Below are 14,182 nucleotides of genomic sequence, written 5' to 3' on the forward strand. Positions count from 1 at the left end.
TTCCTATAACACTGATGTATATGTTATTTTGATTCTTTTGTAAAGCTTGTACTACAAATGTTATCTGTATTGTTATGTTCTTTAATGATGTATTTTGTACCTTTGTAATTGTATTCTCATGTTATAATATTGTAATTGACACCAGTTCATCAAATTAAGTAACTTGTAAGTTCCATTTCACTGCACACGTTTCTGTTGGTCATAGTATATGGACAATATGTGAGAAGTTGGGACTGTTAGTGTTTGCACGTGTGTTAATAATTCAGCAAGGGACTGGGTAACAGCATTGCTGGTTCTAAGGACAATTCCAAAAACTTTGTGCGTGCACAAGTGGTGGTTATGGACTTGTTCTATTATCCGCAAGACTCTTCAATGGTGATTGTGCACCTGCACAGTTGCAACAGATGGCCGCTGGCCGTCTCTACAAGGACTACAGTGGGTCTGCATCTTTGATGGCCCACCAATACCATTATTTCTACAAGGACTACAGGGGGTCTACACCTTTGCTGACTCACCAATACAATTATTTCTACAAGGACTACAGTGGGTCTGCACCTCTGGTGGCCCATCAATACCATACTCTCTACCAGGACTACAGTGGGTCTGCTCTGTGATGACCTACCTACCAATCTTCTTCAAAACGTCGAATGACTCTGCTGTGGGTTTGCTCTGTTGTGGCCCGTTACCTGTCTGCATGTCAAGAGTCAGCACTGTCTTTCCGTTGGAAGGACAACACTACTTCTTCAAGACTGCATGGAAATCCACTACTTCTGTGTGCAATTTCTTTTACTAATGAGACTTTGTGAAAAACAAAAACTGTAATTACTATTATGATGAATGATCAGGACTATCTTTATGGACTGTGAGAAAATTTTAGCTTTTGACCAACATTGTATTAATAAGTGTGTGCATTTGATATCTTTCTTACTGTAATTATGAAAAAATTTTTCAAATCTGTATTGGCCACTGCCCAAAAAATTTGTAAAATTTTTTGTGGGGAGCGTGGGGGCTATGTAAGTAGGCTGTTTATGTTTTCTTATTGGCAACGTTACATAGCGCTCTATATGAAAATCACTGGCTGTGCTGTGTGCAGTCTGTGGCTAGTTTGCATTGTTGTCTGCCATTGTAGTGTTGGGCAGCGGCAGCTGGATGTGAACAGTGCGTAGCGTTGCGCAGTTGGAGGTGAGCCGCCAGCAGTGGCGGATGTGGGGAGAGAGATGGCGGAGTTTTGTAATTTGTCATGAACTGCTATATATATATTATGACTTTTGATGATATTAAGGTAAATATATTGTTTGTTCTCTATTAATATCTTTCATTTGCTAACTATCCCTATCAGTAGTTAGTACCTTCCATAGTTTGAATCTTTTATTTAGCTAGCAGTAGTGGCGTTTGCTGTATTGCAGTAGTTTGAGTAACCAAGATTTTTGTGAGGTAAGCGATTTGTGAAACGCATAGGTTAATGTTAGTCAGGGCCATTTTTTTGTAGGGATTTTTGAAAGTCAGATTGCGTTGCGCTAAAGATATTGTGTGTCAGTTTAAGCACAGTAATGTATAATTTGTTCTAAGGGGACGTTTCAACAACTAGGATTAGGTCAGAGGGAAAGATGGGTAATACTCAGTGCGTACAAGAATGAAGAGGAAATTGTGTAAATGGAAGACCAAGACCAACGTGCGCGAATTAAAAAGGACGCAAGATAGGGACACAGTCTTTCGCCCCTAACGTTCGATGTATACAACGAAGAAGTGATAAAGGAAGTAAAAGAAAATTTCAAGACTGGCATTAAAATTCAGGGTGATAAATGATAAGATTCGCTGATCGCGTTGCCATCCTCAGTGAAAGTGACGAAGAATTACAAGTTCTGTTCAATGGACTGTTTAGTTTGGTGAGTACAGGATACGGAGAGGGAATAGACGCGCAGTAATACAGGGCTATTACAAATGATTGAAGCGATTTCATAAATTCACTGTTGCTCCATTCATTGACATATGGTCACAACACACTACAGATACGTAGAAAAACTCATAAAGTTTTGTTCGGCTGAAGCCGCACTTCAGGTTTCTGCCGTCAGAGTGCTCAAGAGGGCAGTGAGACAAAATGGCGACAGGAGCCGAGAAAGCGTATGTCGTGCTTGAAATGCACTCACATCAGTCAGTCATAACAGTGCAACGACACATCAGGACGAAGTTCAACAAAGATCCACCAACTGCTAACTCCATTCGGCGATGGTATGCGCAGTTTAAAGCTTCTGGATGCCTCTGTAAGGGGAAATCAACGGGTCGGCCTGCAGTGAGCGAAGAAACGGTTGAACGCGTGCGGTCAAGTTTCACGCTTATCCCGCGGAAGATTGGCTCATGCCACAACTGGAGACCGACAGCGCCGACTTCATCTTTCAACAGGATGATGCTCCAGCGCACTTCCATCATGATGTTCGGCATTTCTTAAACAGGAGATTGGAAAACCGATGCATCGGTCGTGGTGGAGATCATGATCAGCAATTCATGTCATGGCCTCCACGCTCTCCCGACTTAACCCCATGCGATTTCTTTCTGTGGCGTTATGTGAAAGATTCAGTGTTTAAACATCCTCTACCAGGAAACGAGCCAGAACTGCAAGCTCGCATCAACGATGCTTTCGAACTCATTGATGGGCACATGCTGCGCCGAGTGTGGGAGGAACTTGATTATCGGCTTAATGTCTGCCGAATCACTAAAGGGGCACATATCGAACATTTGTGAATGCCTAAAAAAACTTTTTGAGTTTTTGTATGTGTGTGCAAAGCATTTTGAAAATATCTCAAATAATAAAGTTATTGTAGAGCTGTGAAATCGCTTCAATCATTTGTAATAACCCTGTATAAATGATATTAGAGGACAACTTAATATCTAAATTGGTGAGAACGAAGGATATGAACTTACGGAATTCTCCTACCGTCATAGGTTTCAATTTGAGGAAGGAATTTCTGAGAATGTACACGACATTGTATAACAGTGGATTACAGACTGTGGAAAACGAGAAAACAAGAGAATCGAAGCTTTTCAGATAAGGTTCTACAGAGGGATTGTGCAGATTATGTCGACTGGTAGGATAGGAATGGTGAGATTCTCCGCAGATTCGACGAACCGATTATGTGGAAAATACTGACAAGAAAAAGCAATTAGTTGAAGGACATGTTTTTAGACACCAGGGAATACCTTCTGTGGCATTAGAGGCAGCTGTAGAGTGTTGAAAATGTAAGGGAAGATAGAGATGGAATACATCCGACAAATAAACGAGGAACTGGGGTGCAAGTGATACTGTAACATGAGGAGATTCTCACAAGAAAAGAATTCGTGGCGGGGCATATCGAGCCAGCCAGAAGAACAATAGAAAAGGTAAAAGAAGGAAGCCCTCAGCTCCTTGTTTCGTCTGTGATACAGTTTGATGCAATTTGCTGATTGTGAATCAGGCTAGGCATTTCTGTATCATTGGCCAAAGAAGTTCGTAAATTTCTAAACACCTATGAAATGATAATTTAAGAAAAATAAACTCTGAACGCCACGCTTTCCAAATCTGGACCAGTATGACAAATTTCCTCCTCTCAGCAAATCTCCTTTCACGTTTGGGCCCCAATCCTCCACCTTCGTCGTTCAGTATCACAAGGTGAGATATTTCACAGCGCGGCAGCATCGAGGGACGGTAAAAAAGAGCAATATAATTTCTCAAATAAGTGCTCTTTTGCCGGCCGCTGTGGCCGAGCGGTTCTAGGCGCTTGAGTCCGGAACCGCGCTGCCGCTACGTTCGCAGGTTCGAATCCTGCCTCGGGGATGGATGTGTGTGATGTCCTTAGGTTAGTTAGCTTCAAGTAGTTCTAAGTCTAGGGGACTGATGACCTCAGATGCTAAGTCCCATAGAGCTTCGAGCCTTTTGAACCAAGTGCTCTTTTCTCCGTTGAACAAATGGGCTTACATCCGCAAGTAGGCCTTTCCAAAAGTAAGCGATCCTTTTTCAGACTAAATGAATACACAAAGTGATTCAGTTGTCCCTATCTATGAGTTTTACGGAATCCCAACGGCTTCGGATACTATATGCAAAATTTTCCTATTCTCTCGCTCGCTACGTGCAAACTATTAGTCCCATAGAAAAAAATGGGCTGGGCATTTTTGTAGTAAATGTTATGTAGTTAAATTTTGTAATGTAATAGATTTTCATTAGAGGACGTTGTTTCGTATTATTCGAGAAAAAGCTACAAAAGTGACATTGAAAATCGTTTTTTGAGTAACGTGAAAACTGTGGCCTCAAGCGAAAATATATTCCAGTGCAAAATATAACTACATAAAATTTCCTGCAAATATCCTGTTCATTTTTTTCTGTAGGGCTAATAGTTTGGATATAGCGAACAAGAGACTATGAAAATCATGCGCGTGGTTTCTGAAGGTGTTGTGGGCTGCATAAAATCCATAGGTAGGGGCTACTGAATCAACCTGCTTGTGAGAAAGACCACAGAGTCATATGTGAAGAGGCGATTAGACGGCTCTGCCAGAAACCAGTGTATGTTATTGGGGTAAAAGCATTATGACAAAGAAAGCGAGGTACGTAGAATAAGGATGCCAACAGATGTAGAAGTACAGCTGTTGTATACACATTCTACGAATTATTGATCAGCCATAATCTTGCTTCCACGTCGATATGGTGAACTACAGAAGCTAAACGTACAGTTCTATGACTCACCTGAGTGGGTTGAGGATGGCCCGGTGACGATCCACGGCGATGGCGGTGAGCGTGAAGATGCTGACGTTGACGCTGAGCACCTGCACGAAGGGGCAGAAGGCGCACATGAAGTACGGCAGGTTCCAGCGCTGCAGCAGCGCCGCCTGGAACTGCACCACAAAACACAACTTGCTCACTCGTCCTCCTCTTCTGACACACACCACACCAAGACGGAGGAGCCGTGGCTTCCGCATCTCCAAACGCTGTGCTTGAAGAGAATTATCACGACGAATCGTTTCTACGAGCGTTCTGAATGCCACATTGGGGTGGGATGAAACGAAAAATAAAATAATTGTTCAAAAATCTCGACGAGATGGTGCTGTTATTTGGCTAACTGCACGAGACTATTTAATCCACCATTAATTAATTTCAGTTTTCTTAAGTTACCGACTACACCAGTCACGAAAGTAACGTAGTTTACAAGGAGTTAATAAGACAATGATTTTTGTTATTTGTTTGCGTTTCTAATGTGTGTTCTTTTTCTTATGGTTATTTGGAATTACTCTTGATCCCTCAATATTGACACGTAATTAATATTACAGTAATGTATGAAATTTATCGGTGCTTCTAACGCAGCTACATTGTACTAGTAAATGCTTCACAACATCCATGCGAAAGTTTGCTGGTGGAAGTATTGTACAAGAATGATGGAGAAGACCAAATATTTTTATAGAGGGAACGCTGATTAGTAAACGACTGAGTGTTATTACGGAAAACGGCAAAAAAAATCTAAATTACTGTTAGTCTGCTGATGATGACAATGAAACATGTAATAGATATTGGTAATGATTTTCTTTGTCTGAAAAACTTGGACAAAATACTACATACACAACAACTGTTCAACGCGTCGTCCTCGTGAACATTGATACAGCAAGAACATTCCTGCTTAAAGTACTGTGACACTCTAGTGTTTCCAGAATGAATCTATCTGCAGAGGAGTGCTCAGTGATTTTAAACTTGACAGCAGATAAAACGTATGTGCCCTACTGAGACTAGAACTTGGAAGCTTTGCTTCCACGGGCAAATGCTCTTTCAACTGGGAACTGAACTAGCAGGGCACGACTTGCAACCCGTCCTCACAGCTTAACTTCTGCTAGTCTCTCCTCTATCTTCCAGACTTCACAGAACTTCTGCATTCCTGCATACTAATCTGGCACACAGTTTTAACTTCCTAGTCTGGAACCGCGCGACCGCTAAGGTCGCAGGTTCGAATCCTGCCTCGGGCATGGATGTGTGTGATGTCCTTAGGTTAGTTAGGTTTAAGTAGTTCTACGTTCTAGGGGACTGGTGACGTTATACGTTGAGTCCCATAGTGCTCAGAGCCATTTGAACCATTTTTTAATTTCCCAGAAAGTTTCAAATCAGCATACACTATGATGAAAAGTGAAATATTTATTCTGGGAGCTACCCTCTAGGCTGAAGCTGAACAAATTTTTTGCAGTAGCCTTTCGTCCTGAAATGCTAGTCCCACAAGCTAATATCCGGACACCAATTATTGGACCTTAAAATGAAATCGTTTACTCTTCGCCTTTATGACGACTTGAACTCTGCTGGCGATAGGTGTCTGAATATCTATGTCAACTCAGTCTTTCTCAAGAGCCGAAACTAGAGAAGGTAGTGATGCGGAAGCCTGAGGTCCAGAGTGAAGTTCACGTCCTAAATCATCCCAAATATATTCCATTTGGTTCAGGTACGGCTGTCAAGCCTTTTTCAGGACTGTTACTATCCACAAACAGCCAATGTTTCGGGTTACTTGAAGCCATTCTCAAATCATCCAAACAGACATAGCGGTATATCCCATAAGAGCATGCAAACCAGATTACGATCGTACATATACGTACATCAAAATTAAGTTTATTGTGAAGTGTTTCACTTGTATATAAGTGTATGCATAATGTTAAGATGATTTGCATGCTGTTACGGAATATACCATTTTGTCTGTTTGGATGGTTTGAAAGTGAGTTCAGGTGACCCAAAACCAGTTATCAATTAAATAAAATTACGAAATCCTATGACCTAGGTTTTTTTCTATGCCAAATTGGTTAATACAAGCTTCTGTCCGATTACTAACCCAGCTACACTTGATGACAGGACTCCAGGAATTCGTCAAACCCAAAGAGTTCCATCGGATTGCCAAAAGATATAGCGTGATTCATCACGCCTGATCACTCGTTTTCTGTCTTCCACTGTCCAGTGGTGGCGGTCTGTACTCCACCTTAAGCGTCGCTTAGCACTGTGTACAGAAATGAGTGGCTCTTGAGGAGCTGCTCGAACTTTGTACCACTTTCTCTTTAGCTTCCTACGCATCTGGAATCCGGTCGCACTTTAGAATTCACAAGTCACGCCATTCAAGCAATTTACTACAACCAAGCTCCATAATGAAACTTCCTGGCAGATTAAAACTGTGTGCCGGACCGAGACTCGAACTCGGGACCTTTGCCTTTCGCGGGCAAGTGCTCTTGGTAGAGAATTTGCCCGCGAAAGGCAAAGGTCCCGAGTTCGAGTCTCGGTCCGGCACACAGTTTTAATCTGCCAGGAAATTTCATATCAGCGCACACTCCGCTGTAGAGTGAAAATTTCATTCAAGCTCCATAATGTTCGACGGCCCCTGTCCGTCAATGCATGAGATAAGTCAGTTATTGGTTTGACCGTGGCTGTACATTTCAACAGTCATATTACAAACAGTCGGCTTGGGCAGCTTAACAAGTGTTGAAGTGTCGCTGGTGTATTTGTTACTCGAGTGACACTCCATGAGTAGACCACGTTGGAAGCAACTGAGCTCACCTGATGGGCTCCTCCTGCAATTACTGCTTCTGCATCAACAACACAATATTCGCCGCATCCTTTCATACAGGCGGGTCTGCCTCTCATGACATCTAGCAGTCAGTTCTGTGCATTACACAGTGGTGTCCGGACACCTTTTATCAGACAGCGTAAACCGGATCCAAGAGCGTTTAAGATGATTGCATTTGAATCCAAGTATAGAAACCTCCACCATTGTGATATCTCGCCATTATACAGTGACTTGTGTTCATGTTGCTGCTCGTAGTGTCGTCGAGGTGAGGAGCAACGAGTGGAGTGCTTGGGGAAGGCAGATCTGATTAGCTTTCCTCGACTGTTTATTACTATTTGCTGCGTTCAACTTGTTACAATTTGTTCTACCAGCGGTAATTTTTCTTGTCAGGTGGCCGCTAACACCCCAGTTACCTGCCCTGGGGGTTAGTGTATCTTACCGCAGTGTACGTTTCCTCGCCTTGCCGCTGCTGTTCTTGACAGGTTTCTTGACTGTAGGCAGGTTGGTGATTCTTCTAATCTGGTAGCAGTGCTTCCTTTCTCGTTCCAGGTGCTCTAAACACAGTATTCTGGGGACATAGTGCAGACCGCCGGTTCCGGTTTTGGCGTATTGTTCCCTCTTGCATTTGGGTTATCGGACGTCAGGTAGCTTCAGCAAGATTATCATTAGTCATTCGTCAGACTGCCACTAGACTGAGTTACCATCTTATGAAGTGAATGCAACTCTTGGCTGCCTATCTCATCGCTCGCGAAAGTATTTATTGCCGGACCTTCTCAGAGGTCGATTCCTGGAGCACTCTCTGTGGCCCCTTAGTTCTTGTAAGACATGTTTGTTCTAAAAGGAGGTCTGATGGCCAGTAGTTCAGTGTAACGCTCCTTCAGTCCACGTCTTCTGTGGGTATAATCTGCCTCAGTACCCTTTAAGGAATTTACGTACTGCTCCTTGTGTTTTATTATTATATTATTTATTACAATACCTTGTAATGCCTACATTAAAGGTTATATATGTCTAGTTAATAGTTCTGGTCGCCTTCTGGAATAAATCTAGCAGTTTAGTGTTCAGTGGATGTTAATGATTGTGTTACAAAGTTTCCAATAATCTTATTTCACCCGTTTGGTGATCAGTTGCTTGTTTTTTAATTAATCTTTGCTATTGTATTTGTTGTTTTACAGTAGGTTTCTAAATTTTTTATATTATTGCCGTTCCTGGCGCGTAAGGCCTTCATCCGTGATTGTAGTCATTTGTCTTAAAATTCGAATATGGTATTTGTATTTCACGCAGTAAGCCTTTAAAACCTTATTTACTGCCATTCCTGGCGTCTGATGCCTTCTGCTGTGTTTATGGCGACTTTCTTTTAATATTTCAATACCTGTAATACGTAAGTTGCAGCGAGTTTTAAACAATTCTTAATTTACTGCCATTCCGGTCGTGTAAGGCCTTCTGCCCAGATCACAGTGGCTTGCTTTTAAAACATTATCTGCTTTATCTGTATTTAATGATGAGTTGCTAAATTGTAACTCACTGGAAACACTATTATTTACACAATTGTTTATTCCTTCATTAATAATGTGTGGTATTTTTTATTTATTGTTGAGTCTGTAATTACTGGTTTAAAATAAATTGTGTGTAACTGTAAAAGGCAACCAATAGTAACTGATTACGGCCCCGACCTCAATGGTAACCGAATCCTGTCTTCCTTAAACTACCAGGTTTCAAGTGTTACTCTAACAGAAAGTTTCAGCAAAAGCGTTATTTGAAGGATGGTACAGACGGAGAGAATGGTACAGACACAGAGAATGCTTGATAGAAATATTCATTTTCTACAGTTGCCTCACATACAAAATTTTTCGTAGGTCACCATAAGACAAAACGAAGAGGCGATATGATATGGTAAACAAGTTGGATGTGAAACAGGACCCCTCTTTAAAGGAACACCTGATTCAGATGTCTTCAAAATGAGCTGGGAATGCAACATGATGATAGTATATTCACGTACGGATAGAAGGAGGGGTTGTAACCGTCGTTCCTGATTTTTCTTTTTCGGCAAAATGGATTTCAATTATGATTCATTTTACTAGTCTCAGCCAAGATCCCGTCACACTGCCCACTTAGATCAAATATGTAGCTGTCACGTATGATGGGATCTAAATGGAAAATGGTACGACCACTTTGGCACCATAAAATTTTGTTGTTGTGGGAATTCATACCCTTTAACTGCTTAGTAAATGAAAACATGGCCCGTAGTAGGTGTTACGTACACTATCGTCTCTCAAATAGTGCGATTACCTAATTTAGATGACTTTTTATTTTCAAGCACGTGTAAAACAATGTGGGAGAGTATCACATTGTCTGCATACATCTCCACACAACGCCCTATGCAGGTAACAAATTACGCAACTCACACTACCATACCGCCTTACCGTCCAAAATTCCTATTTACATTTGTATTATTTGGTATTACATGTCGTAATTGTAGAATTATTTTTCACTGTACGTAAAAGTAGACTTTATATTCCATTCTTACACTGTTAAGAGATCCACATTAACGTGAACACTTGAAACATCATATTGGGAACTTCGCTCTAAGTACTACCGCTTGACAACTAATAGTGGTAGGCTCTTGTCAAACATACACATAAATCTAAACACGGTAGGGTTATCGATTGAAAATTTCAGAGGCACATTACATATACAGAGTGAACATCAATAAAACCGACGAACTGCACATACAGATTCCTGACTGTAAATGGATAAAAAAAGGTCCTTTGAACAGACATTCAGAAGTGGGCAGTTCGAGTGCAAGGACAACAAATCGCCCCGGAACAGTGTACAGAGATCCACCGCATCCGTTGAAATACAAGGTTCTTCTGGGGATTTCACCCAAGAATATTATCTAAATCTGCAATATAAACAGGTTGAAGGCCTTAGCAATTTAATGGAACTAGGCTGGAGTCCGCATATTAAGCAATAAGAAGAGTTTCAATGAAAAGGCAGAAGGCCTTATCTTAAAACATTTCATGCAAAATTCAGCTGAAGGCCCCATACGAAAGCATAACCATCTTATGCCTTAAGGTCAAGCCTAGAATATTAATTTAAGAGATATTTAAACTTGGCTGAAGGCTGCACATCAGCAAATAATTTAACGGCCTAAGCCCTAGAAAGAAGACTTTCAATTTTAAAAGGGAGAAAGCCGTATCTTACAACATTTCACATAAAATTCGGCTGAAGGCCCCTATAAGGAATAACAATCTCATGCCTCAAGGGCAAGACAACGATATTAATTTAAGAGATATTGATAAAGCAACCAAATAACTAAAATCCAAACAGGGAAATCACTATGTAACACACAAGGAACGGCGCGCAGAAGTTTCCAAGGGTCGGACTGGGATTGTAGCACTAACGCACCTTTTGGTGAGACAGGCAGCCTGTCCAACGACTTCTTAATCTCAAGGCAACCCAGCCGACAGTCAGCCGACCGACCAATCAACAAAATCAGTTCCGCCCCACGCAACCAGTAAAACAACCACGAGATTTCAATACAACAACACACAGAATATTGGCGCCCACAACGACCAACTACACCTCAGTTGTCGAACTACACGCCATACTGGACAGCAACAAAACGACGAGGGAAATACACGCCGAAAATGACATCAATGACCAGGACAGGTAACCACAACGTCAACGGTCACTAGGCAGAAGATACACTGGTCAACTTCAATAACAGAGAGTAATTTATCTTCACAGGAAGGCGGCTGGAATTTTAGCCGACTTGAATACACACACGTTGTTGCTCACAGGAATGTCCCAAGCGCGACAACCAGGATCAAACGAAGGAATGTAAACAGTTGAGGCTCAATAATAGATTAAATGCGGACTCAACTTTAATTTCTAAGATAGGTGGACGACGAACTTCGTAGCACCCGCAAACAGCACCTCACACTCCAACCGCGCATGCACACTGCCAGCAGCCCCTGCCAGAGTACGTGCGACGGAGACTTCCTTGTTGCTACACGCCAACCGACCGACTGCCCATGCCCGGAAACGGTGAAAGTACCAAGTATACGTCGGCCGATGAGACGACCAACCGAACGACCAACGAACAGTCGTCCATGAACCGTGGATTTATTTTCAAAGAATATTCTTAAGAATTTATTCTACTTACTAGCGATTCATCAAGAACATTAACACATTTAATCACACTATGTGAGCGTGGAAGTAGTTGCCAGGGAGTAACTGATTAAATCACAAGCAAATTCCTTTTTAGCAAATGGTAATTTATTCACTTTAATGGTGCCTAAAGCATTTAAAAAAAAAAAACAGATTTAAAATTATAATCCGAAAGCACCCTCTAAATATCAAGTTACAATTTGTTCAGAGGCAGAAAGAAACAAATTTTTGACTGTGTGAGCTTTCGGGCTGAGAACGCTGCCGCTCCCTTTTGACACGGCCGTAGTTACGACCGCTCACAACAACGTCTGAAAGACTACACTGGTGCAAATCTGCAACACACCAGATTACTTTAAACTAAAAGTTTTAACGCACCCCGTACGTGGGATGGAAATGGTACAGAACACAAAATTCAAATATTAACTTTGCCACCGACGGTGCAACTTCATTTTAACTTATAAGAAAAGTCTTACGGTGGAAGGGTGGCAACTTTATATACTAAAATGACCATTTAAATAAAAGTCCATGAAATGCAATCTTATATAAAATTATACAAGGTTGGCCAAACAAGTTAACATGCTCTACAGTACACAGATACCGCCTCTCAACATGATAGGGAAGATCAAAACATATTTCAGGAATTAGGCCGTTACCCTCCAAGCAATAAAATCGTTAACACCAAATCCGACAAACATGACAGAGGTAGCTACTAACGTACGGCATATTGATAGGGAGATTACCGAACAACCCGAACCGCAGGTTGCTCTAACCCGCCCCTACTCCACAAGGCAAAAACGGACCACCCAATTTATAAACAACCACCTTCCCGTGGGTGGGCAAACGGAGAAGAATGATGGGACGACCCCAAAACAAAACGGCTGGCGACCTCACCAAGAAAACAAGCGGAATTTGATAAGTATATGAAAAAACATATCATCAATCACTTAACTTCTGGTAAACTGCGATTTCTGGAGAAGACCTGGCGCAGCACCCATCCGCTGCCAGCCGCTTCAACGGACGCAGGAAGGTGCGCCGATCTCCCGTCTGATTGCGTCGCAGCTCGCACCGGCCAGACCGATGTCGTGGGTTAACTCCTTTGCTCTCGTGTCGACCGCGAATCCACTACCCCCCCCCCCCCCCCTACTCGCTATGCGGCGCGGCCCACTGGACTCACGTGGCGACCTCACATACGCCGGTGCTCAAGCCGGACAAGTCATCTTGTGTCTCTGTGCGCGACCGACCGACCGATCGATCCAACCGCCTTGACCATTGCCTGAGCAAACTCGAGCAGACTGGCAGCCTAAAGCGCAGAGTCAGATGCAGGAACTAAGCCCCGACCGAGCGATCACTCGCTGAATTCTCTTACTGACGGAGTGGAAAGACTTTCATTTTGACGGCTTTAAAGGTTGATCCGAACGAAAGCCGTTCTAGCACTCCAGACGACAGACAGACACTAGCTGCCTCACAACTGCGGACGAGAGACAGATTAGCAAGCTGGGAACGAGAGACTAACCCAGACTGACCCCTGGCGAGCTCATAGCGCCCCTTAAATGCACGTGAACAGGCAGCCTTTCCCCTTTTCCACCAGAACGAGACACCAAAGCTGTGATTGCCACAGCGGCTCCAGCGCCAGAAACGAAGGGCGACTGCTTCACACTACGCGCTGCGGCGTGCTCTTCAAAACAGCAATTTTTACCACGGCTCAGTCCAGCTCCAATCTGCCTCTGTCGGACAGTTCATGTGTGACGCTAGCGGTCGGCGAGCACTGGCTGTCCGCGCCTCTCCGGCGCTCCGTCCCCGACTTCACTGCTGCTACGCCCCGACTGCACTGCTGGTCCGTCTCCGATCGATTTCCAGACACACGACGACCCGGAAATACTATCGGTCGCTCCAGAGATGGTACGACAGTGCACTTATCGATACGCGCTGCTGCTGCCGCTCACGGGCAAGTACGACAGGAAGGTAGTGACGCCAGTAAATGGAATAAGAAAACGAGGCGGTAGTACCGTAATAAAAGATGACAAATAATGAATGGCATGAACACGAGCCGTGCACTGCTCAAACAATGATATATGAAATGCTCGTAAGTACAAATATCACAGAATATTGGGAAATGAACAGTCCATTAATTGCTGGTGATTCAGACTAAACGAATGCCTTATGTCGTAGGTCATCAGTGTCTGATGGATACGCATAGACATACAGAAACCAACCTATTGACTTTTTATTTTTTTATTTATTTATTAGAGAAGAGTAATCCATAGAAAATAGGACAACAATTTTCTTACTATTTTTAAGAGATTAAATTATTACTGAAGAACCACGAGAATCCTCTCATAGCGGAAAATCAACACACATAAACATGTATCTGTTTGTTTGAATTGTATTCCGTTAAAATGGAATACGCAAACAAAGAACTGTGAGTATAAAAGCACTCATTTGTCCAATAAGGTGTACCCACAATTGAC

At 42.6% G+C, this 14,182-nt stretch overlaps 1 protein-coding gene across 1 annotated transcript in view; it reads right to left on the bottom strand.

The window, feature by feature from the left end:
* LOC126101037 (prolactin-releasing peptide receptor-like) overlaps positions 1-14,182 on the bottom strand; it is a 990,136-nt gene that overhangs the window by 348,901 nt on the left and 627,053 nt on the right. Inside the window, exon 4 of the mRNA XM_049911700.1 lies at positions 4,712-4,860. Within this exon, the coding sequence (XP_049767657.1) occupies positions 4,712-4,860 (149 nt within the window). The remainder of the gene's footprint in view (positions 1-4,711; positions 4,861-14,182) is intronic.

The sequence above is a fragment of the Schistocerca cancellata genome, chromosome 9 (genome assembly GCF_023864275.1).
Source record: "Schistocerca cancellata isolate TAMUIC-IGC-003103 chromosome 9, iqSchCanc2.1, whole genome shotgun sequence".
NCBI lineage: Eukaryota > Metazoa > Arthropoda > Insecta > Orthoptera > Acrididae > Schistocerca > Schistocerca cancellata.